Here is a 19,798-nt window from a genome sequence, read left to right on the forward strand (position 1 = left end):
GCCATGTGCCCCCACCGATGCCTTTCCCCCATTAGCTGACTTCTCATGGTGGCCTCAAGGGGCAGCCTAGCCATCACCCTTCGCAGATGGAAAGACCTCCACCTGCTCCAGGCCAGGCCGAGCTCGGAGGTCGGGGGGGCGCGAAGGGGCAGCGGCTGTGCACAGGGCTCTGGTGTCCGTGATCCTGCTCTGCCCCCCCCCCCCCCCCCCTTAGCTCAGTGACTGGATTCTCTGACTCCGGTCCCTCGTTTGTAGAAGCGGATGGTAAGACTACGTTGTAAGGCTTGAGTCAGCTCATGCAGGTCATGTGCTTAGTTCAGGTGGAGACACGGCAGGTCATAAACCACCCAGAGTAATTGTCATCATCATCACTAGCATTGGGACAGACCCAGGTCTGTCCACCCCCAAAGCTGATGCTCTGCATGAAGCCCCCCACCCCCACGAAGCAGGAGGGGGGGATGCCTGGCAGTGGGTGAGGGGGAAGCCCTCGGGGGCACCGGGGCCGAAAGAAGCCGAGGCCCCCAGCAACGGTGACTGGCGGGCCTTCCGTGCCAGACCGCGGCGCACAGCCCTGATGTAAAAGGCACTGAGGAACCTCTGTGGTCTTTCATCAGGGGAGCGAAACGATGAAAGTGAGGTTTTAGGAAGATTAATCTGGCAGCAGGCACGGGATGGAAAAGAGTCAAGCTTAGCGCTAAGAATTACGACTGCCGCCCGGCTCCGAGAGGCGGGTCATTAAAGGAAAGTGGCCTGGTTTTCGGCTCCCTGGGCACTCAGGGTTCCCGGCAGCTGGGAGGGGCTGGGTGCCGTACTCCGGAGGAGGCCCCGAGGGGGCTGGCAGAGGGCACCGTTTGGTCAGTGGCCGTGGCCACCGCAAGGGACAGCAGAACAGGCAGCAAAGCCGAATCTGTCAGGAGGAGGCAGAGCTGTGGGCCCCTCAGCTGTGGGGCCGGTTCCGAGCCGAGCATCCCACCGTGGGCCGCACTGTCGGGGCAGGCCCTTCGGGGCCGGCAGGACCACCCACTCTGACAGGTGGCGGCCCCCGCAGGTGCCAGGCCACCAAGGTTCTGAGCGCCGCCCTGGAACTGGCAGCCAAGGGGCAAGACGGAACCAGGGCCGCCCCGGCCAAGAACGGAAGGAGTGGCGGCTCCTACATTTCATTTTATTTAAAGCTATCAGGATACACTGGAAGTCGTCGAGGCAGTTCCAGCTTCTCTCCTCCCCGAGGAGCCCGAGTCCCCGCCAGCTCCCCAGTGGCGCCGTGCCGTCGTGGGGCACTGCCCGCCCCTGGCCCTCACAGCAGCGCCTGGAAAACCTCCACCTTCTCCCGGTACAGGTGGTGAAACTGCTTGGCCAGGCAGTGGAAGGGGGCTTCGTAGTTTTCCAGCTCCTTCTGTAGAGGCAAGGTGAAGAAGCCCGTGGTGTTACGGCCTCATCAGGACTCACGCTCCCCTCCCGTCAGGGGCCACACACGCTTGGCCTCCTTTGGCCCGCACACCAGCGCGGCTGGCTACGACCACGCCCTCGGTACAAGGAGGAAACTGAGACACGGACAGGTTAAGTAACTGGCCAAAAGCCTCACGCCTGTCAGTGGTGGAGCTGGGTCTGCACCTGGGTGTTTCTACAGAGCCTGGGCTTTCAGCCACGCTCGCCCCACGTGTGACGGGATGTTACAGTGAGACTCTTCTCGCTTAGTTTTCACTGGGGCCCTCAAAGGCCAATGCAAAATAACAGATGGCAAGGACTCCCCCCGCCCCACTCCGGAGGGAGGGCCAGATGGGATGGGCCCACCCTGACCTCGAGTCGGGCAGAGCCGTGGCACAGACCCCTGTCTGGGGAGGCTCTCCCTCACCTCGAGCTCAGTGGGAGGCTCCAAGAGAAAGCCCGAGGCCCGGGGGCTCAGGCCAGTGCTGGAGCCAGGCCTGGGGAGCATCGAGGTTGGCCCGGGGCTGGCGGTGTTGACAGCTGAGCCAGGAGAGCCAGCCTGGAGCTGCCCTAAAGGGACTCTGCAGGGACGGACTCCAGGAGGGGGGATGGGCCCCAGCCAGAACCGAGGGCCAGGAACCAAGGCTGCAGGACAGGTGAGGAGGAGTGACCTATGAGCTGCAGGGGGAGGTTCCGCCAATGGGCCAGGGAGGGGGCATCACGGAAGCGCTCCCAGGGCGCCAGCCTGAGACACCTGGCAGGTCCAGAGGGGCTGCGGCGGGTCCCAGCCCAGCTGCCTGAGCTCCCCACTGAGCTCCCTCTCCCGCAGGGGGCGGGCTGGGCGGGGAGGGGCAGGTGCAGGACCAAGGACCGCCGACCTGGCCCCGCTTCCCACAGCAGGTGTGGGAGGGGGCACTGACTGGAAGTGGTGAGGAGTTTTCAGGCACCCAGGACGGTGCATCTTCATAACTGAGATGAGTATTTTGTGACTAAAGGTGCCCAAAGGACTTCCTGTTCTCTGAGAGATTAGACAAGCTCTGGAACTGGCCCTAGATGTTCTCTACGGGGTGGGAAGAACCGGCCCCCAGGGTGAGCATGGCCAAGCTCTAGGGGAAGGAAAATGGTAGCCTCTCAGCTCAGCTAGTGCTCTCTCACTCTCCGTGTGCACGTATTTTTTTTTTTTTTTTTTTATGAAGTAAGTTGGCAGAAGAAAGAACCCGCTACTTTGAGCACAGAGGCTCAAGCTACGCACGCACAAGAAGCCGTCTTCAGACGATCCTTGGGAGCTGGCAAAAGGGCAGCCTTGACAAGAGGCAATGATATACCCCAACGAAAGGGAAGGATTTCCAGACTGAGAATGTCCTGAAGTCATCGAGCTCAGTGCCCTCGCTCTGCAGGCGAGCAGCCTGCGGCCCAGGGGTGCAGTGGCTCAGCTGGGGTGCGCGGAGCCCAGCCTAGGATTTGAGTTCCCCAACTGGAGAAGAGCAGCCTTTCCACCCTGCCAGCCGGGGAGACAGAAACACACAACGGAAACCGGTTCTCATGGAGAACGTTACCTGGACTTTCTCACAAGGGAAATCCCAAGAGGAAACGGGACAAGTTAGCCAAGAGCAGAAACAGAGGTGGCGCTGCTGAGGAACGAGGGGACAGTTTGTAGTGAGACGAGCACCCGCGCTAAGTGCACGACTGCCGAGGACCATCAGCTCCCCAGTCGGACGGAAGAGAACTAACTCAGTCACATCCGCAAGGCACGTTTGGTGGTACAGAACATAATGTCCCAAGCAACGCCAATGTCAATGGTAAAATGTTACACTGGGGGCGCCTGGGTGGCTCAGTCGGTTGGGCATCTCTTGATTTCCGCTCAGGTCATGATCTCAGTGTTGTGGGATCGAGCCCTGTGTCGGGCTCTGCGCTGGGCATGGAGCCTGCTTAAGATTCTCTCTCTCCCTCTCCCTCTGCCCCTGCCCCTCCTCCCTCTCTAAAAAAGAATGTTACACCAGTTGAAAGCATAGTTAAGTAATGAGTAGACAGAGAATGAGGCCTGCATAGGACACACACGAGGATTTCCAAATGAATTTGAAAGCTCCTGAAAGCAAGATCTGGGGAGAACACAACACAAAAAGTAAAGAATTCAGTGGAGATGAGCCTTTATATATGCCATGGAGCACTCCTGAAGTAGCAGATGTAAACTGGACCATTTTCTGAATGCATTACGAGAGTTTGCGGATGACAGGAATCCTTTTGTTAAATGACTAATCATAATCTCCCTGGCACACTATGGAGTACGTTTGCTTTGTGTGAAAAGATCCTTAGAACAGGCTCCCAGACTAGCGCTCAATCTGGCCTAGAATTCTGCCCCTGAGAGTCCCAAAGTAGGTTCCGTGGGAGGCCAGAGCTCCTTCTAGAAGGTTCTCAAGCTTAGACCGGCTTTCTATTCCTGGTTTGGCTGCTCACAGGCTGAGCAACCAGAGAGAGCCACACACCCTTTCTGAGTCTGCTCGTCATCTGTAGGACAGCGATAGCACCGGCTGTCTTGTGGGGCTGCTAGAAGCTTCAGCAGATAATGTCTGCAGATAGCTAGCACACAGTAGGCGCTCAACAAAGGTCAGTTCCCTTCCCTCCCCCGGCTGCAAGAGGAGTCCTCCCCACAGATCCTTCTTGAACTTGCTTGTGTTTAATACTGTCCTACAGTAATAAACTTTTTTTAAACATGCTTAAAAAATGTTTTTTAATTTTTTGGTCTGAAAATGTCAAATATCAAGGGGTATTAGAAAGTCCAAGAAAAGGGGGCGCCTGGGTGGCTCAGTCAGTTAAATGTCTGACTCCTGATTTAGGCTCAGGTCATGATCTCAGGGATCGAGCCCCCACATTGGGCTCTGCGCTCAGTGTGGAGTCTGCTTGGGATTCTCTCTCTCCCTCTTCCATTGCTCCTCCCTCCTTCCATTGCTCTTCCCCCCACTCACGCTCTCTCTCTCCCTAAAATAAATAAATAAAATCTTTAAAAAACTCCAAGAGGATCTACAAAAAATGCCAAATAGCCAAAGCAATCCTAAGAAGAACAAAGTTGGAAGCATCACACGTCCTGATTTCAAACTATATTATAAAGTCATAGTCATCAAAACAGAATGGTCCTGGTATAAAAACAGACACAAAAGCCAATGGAACAGAATCGAGATCCGAGAAATAAACCCCTGCCTACATGGGCAACTAGTATTTGACAACGGAGCCAAGAATACTCAATGGAGAAAAGCTAACCTCTTTAATAAATGATGTTGGGAAAAGCGGATATTCATATGCACGAGAATGAACCTGGACCCCTATTTTATACCATTCATAAAAATTAACTCAGAATGGATTCAAGATTTGAACTTAAGACCTGAAACCATAAAACTCCTAGAAGAAAACATTGGGAAAAAGCTCTTGGACATGGAACTTGGCCATGATTTTATGGCTATAACAGCAAAGCACAAGCAACAGAAGCAAAAATCAGTAAATGGGACTACATCAGACTAAAAGGCTTCTGCACAGCGAAAGAAACCATCAACAAAGTGAAAAGGCAACCTATGGAATGGGAGAAAATATCTGCAAACCACACATCTGAGAAGGGGTTAATATCCAGAATATGTAAGGAACTTGGGTAACTCCACAGCAAAAACATCGATAATCCGATTTAAAAAATGGGCAGAGGAGCGAATAGACATTTTTCCAAAAAGGATATTCAGGCGGCCACCAGGCCCATGAAAAGGTGCTCGACACCACTCATCAGCAGGGAAATGCAAATCAAAACCACAATGAACTATCACCTCACACCTGTTAGGATGTCTGTTACCCCAAGGACAAGAGATAACAAATGTCGGCGAGGATGTGTGGAAAAAGGAACCTTTGTGCACTGCTGGTGGGAACGCAAGCTGGTGCAGCCGCTGTGGAAAACCGTATGGAGGTGCCTCACAATGTTAGAAATAGAGCTACGATATAATCTAGCAATTCCACATCTGGGTAAATAGCCAAAGGAAATGAAATCACTACCTTGAAGAGATACCCGCACCCCTACATTCACTGCAGCATTATTCGTAATAGCCAAGACATAGAAACAACCGAAGTGTCCATCAACGGATGAATTAAAGACATTGTGGTTGGTATGCATATGGCCACGATGGAATAGTATTCAGCCACGAAAAGGGGGGCATCCTGCTATTTGTGACAATGTGGATGACGCCTGAGGGCGTTATGCTTGGTGAGACAAGGCAGACAGAGAAAGAAATATACCGCATCTTCTCATTTATACGTGGAATCTAAAAACGCCCTAATCCTAGAAACACAAAGCAGACTGTGGTTGCCAGGGGTGGTGGGGGACACAGGTGAAGGTGCATCGAAGGGTGCCAAGTTCCAGTTTTAAGACGAGTGAGTTCTGGAGATGGAATGAAGAGCGAAGAGAGAAGGTCAGACGACCACGTGGGCCCCGCCTGGTCCGCAGGACCGTGGCCGCTGCATAGTCAGGAGGGCGGAGCTGGGCGCTGGGTGTCAAGGCTTGGCTGCGTCTCAGGCAGCGTTGGGTTATATTTCCTTTTTAATTACAGCTTTCTTAACCGAGCTGCCAGTGGTGCTTCTGTTAGCATCAACTCGGGGGACTAGTTAACTTACACAGTTAATACCAAGTGCTTAACTGCAGCCTCCTCCGGTGTAATTTACCGGCGTAGCAACAAACACCTACACAGAATTGAAACGTGCCGCCGAGGGGCCTGTGATGACTAATGTGTTGGGGGTGGGCGTTAATTTTTGAGCTCTATCAAGAGTTCTGGGGACCATGGGATACCGGGGTGGGGAGGCAATTTCACAAATGTGAATGGAGGCAGAGGGAGTAGTAAAATATGGCTCGATGTGGGTAGCGCAGCGTACGCTTGGCTCAAAGGCGCACCACGTTACAGGATGAGAAGCCGTCTGTCCCGTAACCGTGAACTTCATTAGTTTAGCATTTGTGATCATCGGGTGGAGGCAAGAGGGACATCTATCTTTGTATAATCTATGAATACAAAACACTTAAGTAACAATAGTATAAAGAAAATTGCTGGGGGAATGGTCATACGTCAAAAGCAAACATTTATTGTTTACTAGGTACCAGACTTTGTGCTGATGTTTTCCCATTTATCCTCTGACTGAATTCTCACATTTACCACTCGATGAGGAATATATTTTCTTATTCCCATTTTACAGGTGAGGCGGCTGAGGCGCCAGCATGTTGATGAACACGCCGAGGGTCCCACAACTAGTTCTGCGCCTCACCCTCAGCCGCCAGAGTGTTGGCCTTTACCCGCTTTACTGTCTCAAGAAAACACGCCACTTTGGGGGATTTAAAAAGTTCACATCCACACAGCAATTGAACAGCAACATTTGCCAAGTTTTGTAAATGCAACAACGGAAATGTCTGCAGCTTGAGTAGAAAACCACCTCCAGGCTATTTCTTAACTAGCCCACTGACTCTTTTGGAGGGTCAAAGAATCAGGCCCGGGGGCGGGGCGGGGCACAAGGCCAGGAGTGAGGTCCCAGCGACAACCATGGGTGTTTCGGGCTGGCAAGTCTCCCCAGCAACCCCGGGGAGGGGCACTGCAGCCAGGACGTTGGCCCCTGGGGCTGCAATGGATGCTTCTGGGCCGCTCCGGCAGGGGGCGGCTTGTCACTTTACTCCCTTCTGGAAAGTCTGATCCGAGCGTGCAGAGGGGGTCGCATGCCTGCACCTGGCTGCGGGGAGGCTGGGACCTAAAAGGTCTCGAGCAGAGGAAGGGGGTCCCCCAGCGGCGGACAGCCAGAATCGGGAGACAGCACACTCAGGGTGGCAACAGCAAATCCCGCTGGCTGTCCCCTTTCCCAAGAGCTCCTGCTGACTCTAAGGAGGGTACTTTGTGGCCTGGCATCACCCTGGGGCTGTGGCAAGGTGGGACAGGGAGCCAGGGATCATACTCCTGGCTCGACTCTTCACTAGTCCTGTGACCCTGGGCAAGTCCCTTCGCCTTCTCAACACGGAGATGGGAATTATGGGACCGGCGCCCAGGGTCACGGTCCTGCCTGGGGGACCCGTGAGATACGCTCCAACAGCACTGTAGCCCACCCTGTCTCATGCGAATGCCAACGGTCACTGCAGTCGAACCCGATGCACTTGCATTTCTCATTAACTGAGATACAACTATGTCGGCGCTGGCCGGCTGATCTGCTTTACTGTAAGTACATGAGTGACTCTGCTATAGCGAGACGCGTCTTGGACTAAGAATGTGCACGTCAGTTCCAAATGAGACCCTGCATATGGTGGGAGAACAACTCGATGCCCGTGAGGTCCTGTGAAAGACCACTTCCAGCAGAGGCCCACTCCAGACTTGGCTCCGGAGTGAGCAGAGCCACTTACCACGGATGTTTCAAAACATTCCAGGCCTTGGCCCAGGGCCCACGCCCGGGCCTGAGCTGAATCCACCGCTCGTCTGCTGGCCAGGTCTGCCTTGTTCCCCACTAGCACACCTACTCGAAAGAAACAACCAGAGCATCACATTTAACTGTGGTGGCCTGGGAGGATCGCTGGAGAGATGAAAGGGCAAGCACGCTAATTTTGAGGGGTATAAAACATTGTTGGGGAGAGGCCGCCCGATTCGAGGTGCTGAGCACGGGGGGGTGGGGGGAGAGAGAGGGAGAGGCTCCAGGGCTGCCCCCCTACCCCCACCCCAGCGGGCTTTGCTTTTCACATGCAGCTTTTGCTCGGCCCTTTTCCCAGATTTCACGCGGATCTGTCCGCCCTGTCTCCTTCAGGCTGCAAGGTGAGGGCCAAATTTATGTGAGCATTTGTGATAATTCCTAGCACATGGAGCAAACGTTAAAAATGGTCATTAATACTAATCTAAGGACTGGGCTCAGAGTCAGGGACTCAGAGGTAATTTAGAGCCGTTCCCAGCTGCATCAGCTGCAGCTAATTTCTGAGCTCGTCTCTGGAGATCGCTTTCCCTGGTCTCTAATGAGGGGAATTTGTTGATCTCACATAGGGATGAAAAATAAACTGATTTAAAGCATTCAGAAGTGACAATAGGACTTGAATGTTTACTTGCGCCCCACATACAGGAGAAAATGAGGAATTCATCCCCGGGGCTAGCTTTCAGAAATAAAAACTCATTCATATCACAGCACCTTCCCCATATTATGCTTGAGTCTCCTCTCCACAACCCTGCGGCAGGGTTGGGGGGGGACGGGCGTCATCGTGCCCATTTTACAGACTCACAGAAGTGTGTGCAGTAACTCACTGAGGTTTCCGGGGCTGCTAAGAGGCAGAGTCACTGTACAATGCAGGCCACAATACTCTAAGCCGGGGACACCGCACCCTCTTTTCTCCCCGTAGCCACCTCTGCAATGACCTTGAGCTCGTGAACTTGAGGGCAGAGGTGCTGGAAGTCCCACAGCCGACGGCAGCTCCTACCTGGGAGGGAGGTGCCTGGAATCTGTGACCGAGCCTTCTCCAGCCACTTGCTACAGTTGGTGAAGGACTGCTCGTTGGTCACGTCATAGACGAGACACAAGACGTTGGGACTCTCCCACTGTGCCAGGGGGACAGGACGAGCACATCAGTAACAGTGAAAGCGATTTCTAGGCTGGCCTTCCGAGGGAAGCGATGGGGGGAGGTGGGGGGGTGGGATGAAAAACTATAATGGGGATGGGAGTCAGGAACCTGAGCCCACCCACAGGAGAAAGCAGTTCACCCACAGGCACCAACGGGAGGGCTGGGCTGAAGGCGAGGGCAGGGGCTCACCTCTGCACCAGGCTGCTGGCTGGGCAGCGTGCTGTGCGTGGCTGAGAAACCTCCCAACTTTGCAGGGCTGGTCTCAATATCCCTACTGAGCTCGGAGAGGGTAACTGACTTGCCCAGATCAGACATGCTTTAAAAACGGGTAGGACTGAGGCTTTTTCTACCCAGAAATGCTTTTGCCTGCCACTGGTTTCATTCATTCATTCTCTGTCGCATTCCTCTCGAGGGCCCACTCTTATGCCAGTTATTTCGTTTTTCTGCTTTGCAGGACTAAAAGAGCATCCTTTCTTCCATTAGCCAGCCCCTGGAAGCTTATTTGCTGGCATCTTCTTAATAAGGGCTGGCTTTTCAAAATGCAAAGAGCACTTTCTGCTTCTCCTGCAGTGTATCAGCCCTAATCCAAACCAGACTGACAACTGGACAGGGCTCGCTGTCCCAATTAAGAAGCAGGGCTCTGCTCTCAGAGGCTGTGGCCTTCAGGGGCTGCTCAGAGTCCTGGGACATCCTGCTACATGGCACAAGGCCACAGGACGGCCCTGCTCAGAGGCTGTGATGCTTGTCCCGGTGTCGGACGCTCTTGCCATGCCCCAGTCTCTGCGGACCCCCATCCTGCACAATTACAGCCTGGTTTATTTCTGGTGTCAGTAACCTCCCAGGGTGTGGGGAGGAATCCTTTTCCCTCCAGTTGTCCTTGGAAGGCTGGTCTAGGATTGGCTCTGGAGGGCTCACTGTACCCCAAGGCTATGCTGCCCCTTTGACCGAACTGATGAACACCCCCCACACACACACACAGCTTCACTCTGCAGACGAACTCAAGAACTCTTGCTAGAACCACAATGACCTCTCCTTTGTGCATGCAGGGGACACCTCCTCCCTCTAGGCCTCAGTGAGGGCACCCAGGAGAGGCCTGGGATCAAGCTGGAGCCAGAGCAGGCACCCAGCATCAGGGCCGGCTGGAAGCAGGGGCTGGGCTGATCGGTACTGCTCTGGCTTGCCCAGACACACCCTTCTGCCCAGTAGGGCCTTGCCCAGTGGGAGGCCATGCACACAGCGGGCACGTTGTAAGCATCGCAGATGGATGTGTGAAGCCAAGCCCATGAGAAATGACCGTCATTACATCTATTTCTCTTAGACAACAAAAAAGGGGCAGAAAACAGTTTCTATTAAAATGTAGCCGTTCTTGGAAAGGCAGGGGAGGGCTCTGGAGAGCTCAAACCTTCTAATTAGCTCACTGGCCCAGATTAGCGGAACTGTTACCTTGGAAGGTACATTGAGCTGGATCCTGTGAGGACGGCTGGGTGGGCCAGAGAAGCCCCTGGTGGCCGCACGCGCAGGTCCCAGAGCAAACCCCAGGCTGGGCCCAGGAGGTGGGAGGGGAAGGTGAGCCTTGCTATGGGGCCTCCAGGGTGCCCCCTAGAGGGGAAGGAAATGTTTGCTTCCATCCTAGGAGGTTGGGGAGTGCTGACCGTGCACCATCGGGAGGAAGCTGGTGAAAGAAGGGGGGCCCAGAGCGCTGCGGGGACTGAGTCACACAGCTCGGGCACATTTGGAACCTGGCCATTCCGGAGCTGGGGGGAGGGGAATCACGTGCACGAGCCAGTCCTCCTGGCCAAGGGGCCGTGAGTCTCAAGGCTGGGAGGACTGCCCCTGAAATAATTCAGCCATGGTAGCTTCTCTTGGCAGCCAGACTGCAGTGACATTTCTGGGAGAGCATGGAAGGGGGGAAACTTTGTGGTGGAAGGTGGTGGTGGTGGTGGTGGTGGTTAGGAAAAAGATCGCACGCTACTTGCCAGTTTATCCAGCATTTCAGAAAACAGCTCCTTGCCGGCAGAGTCAAAAATGAAGAGTTCCTAGAACCAGAAAGGCATGTCCCGAGAAAGTCTACATGTAGGGAAATCGCTGGCCGCGAGTCCCCGAGGTGACACTCAGCTCCCCGCAGACCTGTCTTAGGGGTGAGATACGCCCATTACCACAGAGCCTCTCTCTCTTCCCCAAGGCTCGCGGAAGATGATGTGGGAAAGGAACGATCTCGAGAGCCAGAGACAGGCAGCGCAACGGTTTCCCACACCAACTAGCACTTTCTGTGCGGCAGCTCACCTCTCCTAACCCCGAGTGCAAAAATACCAGGAACAAGCTGACTTCCCACCTGGCAGAACAGAATGCTAAACAGGCTGACAAGTGCTCTGGTTTCCAAAAGGTCATTCTGCACTTTGTTAACCAAATTGATTTTCAAATCTTAAAACAATTCTTTTTAAAGCAGGTCACTGAGTAGGCCTGGAGAAGGCGTTTAAAGTAGGACAGCCTGCCATCCTTCCCCGATGGTGGAGGGTGACCCTTCCTGCCCCTCGACCCAACCTCGGCCAGCCCATGCGAGGGCCCCTCCCCAATGTTGCTGCTCTGGGAAGTCTCCCCCTTCGGCTCCCCTGGGCACTGGATGCCCCCCGGCTGGCTTCTGACCCCAGCACCCGCAGTCTGAAGGTCAGTGCTGTAATCTGTGCTCATTTCTGCCTGCATCGGGGAGTACTTAAAAGTTGTGTTTTCTCATAGACCTCTTTAAGAAGGTGGTGATTCTTCAACCTTCTCTCCAGGACAGTACTACAAACGTAATGCCTTGCAATTCAATTTCCAGAGTTATGGATTCCAAAAAAGGGACCCGGATTAAGAACCCTGATACTATGCTAGTTCTGTGAGCGCAGGGCCCCTATCCCCGTCTTCCTACTCCCTCCTCTTCGGCCTGGGTCAGCGACGCTTCCCAAGTGCTCAGAAAAGCCTAGGCCAAGTCCTCGCACCGCTTCCCTCTTAGGGAGGATGACACTGACCACGGAGACTCTGGGCCCAGCTGGAGGAGCACTGAGCTCTCCGGGGTCAAGGGCACCACTTACCACACTGTCCCCCGTGTCAGAAACTGGCACTGTCTTCACCACCAAGTCCACCCCTGTCGTCTGCGGGGGGAAAACCGAGAGTTTGCACGTCAGAGGGTCCCAAGAGGCGTGTTGCAGGACACGATGAACACCCGATGCCCAGAAGGTACAAGCACTATGTTCTGGATTTGTTGGTGCAGAAGTCAGACAGGACCGACCAGCCTCGTCCAACTCCCTGCCCACAAGGAGCGGTACACGGGGACCAAGCCGACCACCAGCTGCTCTGTTCCACAGACAGCCTCGTGCCCTGTGGCTTGTGGAAAAGTGCTCTTCACGTGGCCATGCTCTCTTAGGGCTTCTTAAGGAATTCTGGAAAGTCACTGCCTCAGGGTTAGGGGACGACCGCTGCTCTTTAAGCCTGGGCCAGCCCACGACTCCCACATCTCACCAGGGTGTAGTTCTTCTGGAAATGGGCCCCGTCGCTGCGGAAGATCTGCGCCAGGGCGGTCTTGCCCACTGCTGGATCTCCTGTGAGGTCAGAGAAGAAAATCATCATTGCCATCCTGATCTGACTGGAGAATCTCGCACTCCACAACACTAGTTAGAAACCAGAAACTTCAATGACTTTTCAGAGAAAATGTACTTGATTCTCCTGGGGACTTGTGAGGTGGCTGGTGGGGCCACGGGTCCAGGAGAGCAATCTTCAAAGCCCAGTTGCGTTTCTTCAAGGGTAATCCTTTCATCCAAAAGAACTGACCCAGAAGGTAACAGAGCTTAAGGGGGGCTTTCGAGCTCTAGAAACAGAACTAACATCTGCCACTGAACACACCCCATGGGGAAAAACTCTCTCACTTTCAAACTTGAATTTACTTTGAAGTCTTGAAGGTAAAGGGGTAAGACCCGGCTCAGTCTTACGGGGCTCACCTGCCTAACAACCAATTTGAGTTTAGAGCTTCCATACTTGGGTCCCTGCACGCTTCTTTTAGGACAGGGCGGGATGGAAGTTGGGAGGGCTTCTGTATTTACAGGAAGCAAGAGATCAGGTGCTAAATTCATCAACCTGAAATCCATTTCCAAGTGATACGTTCTGCTCCCGCCTTCCCTGTGCCTGAGACCACTGCGGATCCATCTTTCCAGGGGCCTCTCCACGTCCATCCGCAACGGCCGCCGTTTCCTCCAGCTTGCCTTATACCTACGGGGGTTTATCTCCCCGGCCTTCCTTCATGAGTCCACAGCCCCATAAACTGGTATCTCCAAACTAAAGGTTTATGGCATAGTTTCGGTCTGAGATCTGGACCTTTCGCAAGACTGTCGGGAGCGATTTAATCTGGAGGTCCTCCCTGCCCCCAAGGATGCTGAAGGCTCTCCATGCCCACCCCTAATCCCTCTGTGTGCACCACCCCTCCCCTTCCCCACAGATGGCTCTGCTCGGCTTCCTGTGACTCCACGCTGTTCTCATTTGCAAGATCTTCTGGGCCATGGGTCTGACATGGACGCTCCTTCAGAACACCTGTTTTCTGCTCTCTCACCCCCTGGCCCCTCAGCAAAACCGCCACTGCGCTCGCGGGCCTCTGACTTGAATCCTTCGGTGTGATCACCGCACCTTCGCTGCTTACGGTCGGCCCCCACGCGCCTCTTCATTTGACTTCTCCACAGCCTGCTGCTCTGTTCACTTTTCAGTTTTGACTTTTCCCACCTATAATTTTCTCTTGTGAGACAATTACTTGACTACTTGTGGCATTTCATTTCCTGTGAACTCCTCCGGGACTGAGTGAGCTATTCAGTCTTGCTTTTCTATTTACTGCCATGACTTAGAAGGGAATCACGCACGAGATTCCCTCCTTCCCAGCCCCTACCCCCTACCGTCACCATCATTAACCTCATTTGGCAGATGAAGAGTCCGAGGCTCAGAGAAAGCTGGGTAACTGGCCCAGACTTCCAACATCTCACTCTTCCCGCCAGACCCCACTCCTCTCCTAGAGCTCAGGGACACTCCTGACCCATCTCTAACACTGCCCCTCCAGGCCCCCATCACCGCAGCCTCGCCTGCCATCAGGGGCGACCGCGGGCTGGACTGTGGCCGGGTACCCATCCATCTCCAAACAAACAGAGCGTATCACTCTCCTTCTTGCGCTCTGACTGCATCCACCCTCCGGACTCCAATTTTGCTTCTGAATCCAGTTGGAAATTGGCTCTTCCTGCTTGTGAAATTCCCCACGGATTTATTTGTTCTAGTTAATTTCATAAATCTTTCTTCCGACTGTCAGTCAGAGTCACCCACACTTACGGAAAGCCTCGTGTGCCGGCTGAGGAGGGATCCAGCACAGGGAAGGGAAATGCTGATAAACACATTTGCAGAGCAACACGATGACAAAGTGCAAAGGCAAATAGCACAAGCTGAGAACCAAAGCGTCTGAGGGCACATCGAGGAAAGAAACGAAGGCGCAGTTTCATCAGCGAGGCAGACTCCCCCGGGGCGAGGCTGAGCCTGGGGTGACGGCAGGGAGGGGCACTGTTGGACAGAGATGGTGACACCTGCAAAGGCACGATGCAAGGTCACCTGTGACCTCCTAATTGCCAAGTCCGATGGCTTTTCTCAGTTCTCTCGCTCCTTGACATCTCTGAAGGGTGAGTCAGCCCAAAGCAGCCCCCTCCTTCCCGAGCCCCCTGGCTCCGTGGCCCTGGTGTCCTGGCACTGGTCTGGTTCTCCCACCTCTGAAATGTGGGCACTCCTGTGGGTCTCCCCTTGGCCCTCTGCTCCCAGTTGCTGTCCCGTTTACTCTCTTTCCCCTGTCACCTCTTGGGTCAGGATCTCTCTCCCATGCTTTGTCTGGATCTCCAACAACGTGTGGATGGTTCCACTGGAATGTTGGGCCTTCACCCAATCTGTTTGTTGACAGCCAGGCTCGTGTTGCACCCCCAGGTCCCAAGTGCTCTTGCTCACGCATCTCACTGGTTCTGCTCCCGTCTCCATTTGCCCACACTTCCCAGCTGTACCCAGTCACCTCAGACCGCATGTCCCCCGCTCCTCCCACACCCTGCGCTCTCCTCCCCACTCCTGATGTCCTTTGCTGAGTCTCAAGCCCGCATGACCTTTGTTGTCACTGCTGACACTGCACGAGTTACCTCAGACCTCAACCTGGGCTCTGTGCCCTGCCTTGTGATGCGGGAGCAGGGACTCTGCAAACATGTGTCTCCTTTGCCAGGGGCTTCCTGTCCAGCTCTGCCAGTGCGAGTTCTAGAAAAAGACTGGCAGCTGGGAGAGGGGGGATGGGCTTGCCCCTTTCCCACCTGCCTGCTGCATCCCTTAGCAGCACCCTGGCAATGGCCTTCATCCCAGCAGTAGGTAGTAACTTCTCTCCAGTTTGTTTGCTTTTTTTGTATTCCCAGACCGGCCTTATTATTCCCTCTCAGAGATGCCAGCATCGCGGGGCAGTGCCCCCTTCTCAGAGATCTGCATCTCGGCTCCCCAGGGCCCTCCTGAGCTTCTGATGTCCCTTCATCCTTCCAGGCCTCCAGTACCTGTTTGATGGACATCCTGCATGAATTCTCGCCGGTGTCGTACCTAATGCAGGTTCTGCTTTTTTGCCTGGACCCTGACTTCTGTTGCATTGGTAGCAAGAGTGGTCTCAAAACCCAGACCCGCAGCATGATCCGGAGTGGATTTGGTCATGTCTTGCCTGAACACGGGGCCCAGCTCCCTGCCAGTGGGGAATAGGGCCTAGTGATCCGTGGCATCACGTGGTGGGTGACTGAATTCTTGAGGTCCCATCCCAGCAGAGCCAGCCCCCTCCTCAGGAATCTGGATCCCAGCTCTGTGGGCTTCTTCCTCAAGCCTCTGATAACCCAACCTCTCTCTACCACTTCCGTGTCATCTCAATGTTTTCTTCTTGCTTTTCCATTCTCCTCCATTTGGAGAAATGGAACCGTTGAACCAATTCCGTGGAATAAAATGCCTAATGTTATTTTCTGTTTTCTTGACCGGGTCTTGCCTAAAGGACTCCCCACCTGCCCCTCTCTGCTTTTCATTTTTCTCTTTGTTCTACCCTCCCTGTCGGCACCAATAGATGGACCTTTCCAAGATCGAGTTTGACCCTGTCATGCTCTCATGAAGAAGATGCCTTCTACTGTGTACCCCTCTCTACCGTCAACCCTGAATCCACCTCCAATTAGCTCTCCGACTATCCCTTACACCGAATCTGGACCCTACACTCCTACTCTCTTGCCCTTTGAGAATCCCTCAAAGGTAACTTCCTTCCAGGTCTCCCCGCCCAAGTCCAGATTCTCTGCCCAGCAAGGCTCCGTGTCCTTCCCCCACTGCCTCTGAAGGCCATCCCTCCCTCTTGCCTTTACCTGTGAGGCTCACTGCTGGTAGCATTAGACTTGATGTCGGAGCCACCTTCTGGCGAGGCACTATTATCATCCCCACTTCCATCAAGGGGGAGTAAACTGTGGTACTTAGGGCACACCCCAGCTCTGCCACTTACTAGCTATGTGACCTTGGGTCAGCGATCTCCCTCGGGGCCTCAGTTACCACTTCTGCATAAAGGGAAGAATAGCACCTGTCTCGCAGAATTGTTAGGAGGATTTAATGAGCTAATATGTGCAGTACCTGACATTTTTGAAGTTATATTTAAGTGATTTTTAAGTAAATAAAACAGATAAATGCCAAGGGTGTAGTCCCTCCTCATCTCCTCGTCTGAGCCAGAACAATTAGCAGCCATGCCCTGAGGCATTTCTCTGGTATCTGGCACACAAAGGGCATTCTATTCGTGTTTGTTCGATTATAAATTATTCTCCCAAAATCTCAGCACTGCCACGAGTGTAGGGGCTGGCCTGGTTCATCCCTGCATTCCCGTTATACCTTGCACGGTGACTCACACAGAGCAGGTGCTCAATAAATATCTGTTGAATGAATGAGCACTTGAACTGAATATCAGGCCCCTCAATGACCAGTTATAGGAGAGAAAAAAGACAGATAAACTCAATTTAAACAGTAGGCCTGGGAAGAGAAAGGAAAAATAAACCCAGTGAGGGGAGTGTATGCAGTGGGGGCGGTGTGGAGAATGAGAATTTGGTGGGTGGTGGTGAGGGGGTGGGGACCTGATTCATTGTGCTGAGGTCTTTTTGGTTTCTGGAAACTACCAAGAGGAAATGCCCTCAAGGCCCTGAAAGGAGGCTGCAGTTGAGGACTAGACTGGAGTTCAAGAATCACTTACTCAGGCAGTGGCTGAAATCAGGTGAAACAGTGCCCGAGGGAGTGCGCATAAAGAGGGGCAAAGAGTCTAGACTTAGGGCTTGAGGACAGAAGAGCTGGGGGGCTAAAAACAAAGCCCTGGAAATCAGACCACCCGGTCTGGATCTGGATGCCAGCTCTGCCGCATCCAGCTGTGCGACCCAGGGCTAGTGTCTTAACCTCTCTGGGCCTCAGGTGCCCCAGCTATAAATGAGGATGACAGCAATACCGATCCCACAGGGTTCTCGTGAGGATTCACTGAGATACCTGTGTTGAGGGTTCCTGTGCAGTGTTGGCACATAGAAGATGCTCAGTAAGTGAGTCCCATGATGGAAGGTGAATTAAGAGATAAGAGAAAGAGATAAGAGAAAGAATAAGAGAATAAGAGAAAGAACAGTTAGAGAGAGAAGCACACATCAGAAAACGTACAACTTCAGAAAATAAAAAACGTTCTCACCTTATCTGCAAGGAAACTGAGGCTCAGAGAAGTGCTGTGTCCAAGATGACAGAGCCGATCAGAGGAACAGCTGAATTACTTTTGTTACATAATACTACCTCCCCTGGGCTCTGGAAACTGGAGACCTCTCCTGAGAACCACTGATCTTTTTTTTTTTTTTTTGCTCCAGTATGATCTGAGTTACTATTGTCAGTCATCTTTCTGTGTGGCCCTTTTATTTTCAAATTAGAAAAGCCATTAAAAATAGCATCAATTTCAGTCTGGAAGAGAGGAAGCCAAAAAGGCATCTCTTTTTCCTCCATATAGTTTCTTACCATTTCTTTCCTGAGCTGGTCAGGGAACCCTGGAGAGAGGGCGGGGTTCAATGGTAACACAAGTGAAGAGTTTTGGAGTTAGGCAGGTCTGGGGGCTGAAATCCTGCGTATGATTTTCCTTCGCTGGCGGGGGGGGGGGGTGACCTTGGGCAAGAGACTTGACCTCTCAGTGCCTCAGTAAGAGCAGAACAATACAGCCCCTATTCCAGTGTGCTCTGGTGAGGGGACTGAATGAAGTACCCATGCCTGACATGCACTAAGGACTCAATAAAGTACATCTATGTTCAGGGGCCTCAGGTCAAAACCCAGGCAAATATTTTCCTAAATGTGCAGACAAAGGGAACACCACAAATGTGAATGCCACATTGTCATGCATGCCACACATAGTTACTGAGTACCTCTTGGGTTCCAGATACTGTTCAGGATGCTTGAGATATAGGAGTCAACAAAACGAAGATTCTTGCCTTTGGGGGATTCAATATCCGTGTCCTCCTGAGTGTGAGGCGGCACAGTAACTGGCTCTTAAAGACAACACACATGGGCCTGTTGCAAACTCTGGTCAACTGTACATTACTGTCTCCAATCCCTGTTATCAGAGGGGGTGGGGTCAGGAAAAAAAAATCCCACAAGTAAAGACTTCCAAAGTCAGTGATACCTGACTTTGGGATACAGCACATAGTTTAGATGAAACACTTATGGTGTGTTTAGCCTGACTTTTTTTTTTTTTTTTTTAACGAGTCTATTCCTCCTGAACACAGCTCAAAAACTGGTGAAGGTGGTCTCAGAGTATGGCAGGGAGTGGGGAAGTCAGCTGGAGCTACAAATGTGCTCTGGAAGATAATTCTCCCACCCTAATGGAGTTTACTCTATCAGTAATTACATTAACTCGCTTTTGGAAGAGACAAAAAAGGGAAAGAGGGTAGGCAATTTAGGAGAACAAAAGCTCTCGATAACTTACGAAGTCTCTGGACTCCGGAGACTGTGAATTTCAAACTCACCTGCCAGGATGCATTTGGCCGCCAGCTTCACCATGGTAACCAACCACCTCCGCGGACGAGACAGGGAAGAGCGGCTGCTAGAGGCGTTGGGGGGCTTGCCTGGGAAGGGAAGTGGGGAGAGGAGAGGCTCAAGGGGCCTGTGGCCGCGGTGGGGACAGGGACAATGGGGCCCGGACCTGCTGGGCTGGGCTGGGGGCGGCTATCGGGCGCTAGGACTGGGGCGGGGGCGCGGAGGAGCGCCAGATGGGGCTCGGCTCAAGGCCTCAGAAGACGGCCTTGGAGGTGCGAGCGAGGCGACGCGGCTCCCGTTCCCAGCCCAGCCTCGGCAGTGGGGTCCGAGAAGTGTGACCCCGCAAGCCTGCAGCCCCAACCCAAACACAGTGCCAGAGGCGCTCCCGCTCACCTACCGCCCGCCTGCCCCGCCTCCTCCTCCTCCCCGCTGACCCGCGATTGGCTGCCACCAAAAGCTCCCGCCCCGAAGGCTCTCGGAGGCCAGTGGGAGGAGGGGGCGGGGCTAACAGGCCTCCCTTGACGGACAGTTCTTAGTGGTATTTGCGCTTCAAGCTCATCCCGCTTGACGAATGGTTATGGGAGACGTCAATCATTACTACTCCCGCCCCCGGGCCGCCGGAAAGTTCGCGGGACTGAAGCTCCAGTCTCCGTAGCCAGAAGCAGTGATAAGAGAAGCTTTCTGATTGGCCAGAAGTTGGCTTGGACCATCTGCGGGTGGAAG

The 19,798-nt window shown here is 53.5% G+C and overlaps 1 protein-coding gene across 3 annotated transcripts; it reads right to left on the minus strand.

Moving 5' to 3' along the window:
• Window positions 1–1,124: 1,124 nt before the first annotated feature.
• IFT27 (intraflagellar transport 27) lies at window positions 1,125–19,548 on the minus strand. Of its 3 annotated transcripts, none has more exons than XM_032416684.1 (9): window positions 19,473–19,548; window positions 19,066–19,164; window positions 18,466–18,588; window positions 12,509–12,588; window positions 12,082–12,141; window positions 10,990–11,049; window positions 8,873–8,990; window positions 7,820–7,929; window positions 1,125–1,393 (listed from the first exon to the last, which is right to left on the minus strand). In XM_032416684.1, the coding sequence occupies exons 2-9, from the start codon at window positions 19,097–19,099 to the stop codon at window positions 1,295–1,297; spliced, it is 684 nt and encodes a 227-aa protein (XP_032272575.1). In that variant the 5' UTR covers window positions 19,100–19,164; window positions 19,473–19,548; the 3' UTR covers window positions 1,125–1,294. The 3 variants fall into 3 exon arrangements, with proteins under 3 accessions (XP_032272575.1, XP_032272574.1, XP_032272576.1); XM_032416683.1 differs by having other exon boundaries at window positions 19,469–19,537; XM_032416685.1 differs by lacking the exons at window positions 18,466–18,588; window positions 19,473–19,548 and having other exon boundaries at window positions 19,066–19,462.
• Window positions 19,549–19,798: the final 250 nt, after the last annotated feature.

This window comes from Phoca vitulina, unplaced genomic scaffold (genome assembly GCF_004348235.1).
Source record: "Phoca vitulina isolate PV1807 unplaced genomic scaffold, GSC_HSeal_1.0 scaffold19, whole genome shotgun sequence".
Taxonomy (NCBI): Eukaryota; Metazoa; Chordata; class Mammalia; order Carnivora; family Phocidae; genus Phoca; species Phoca vitulina.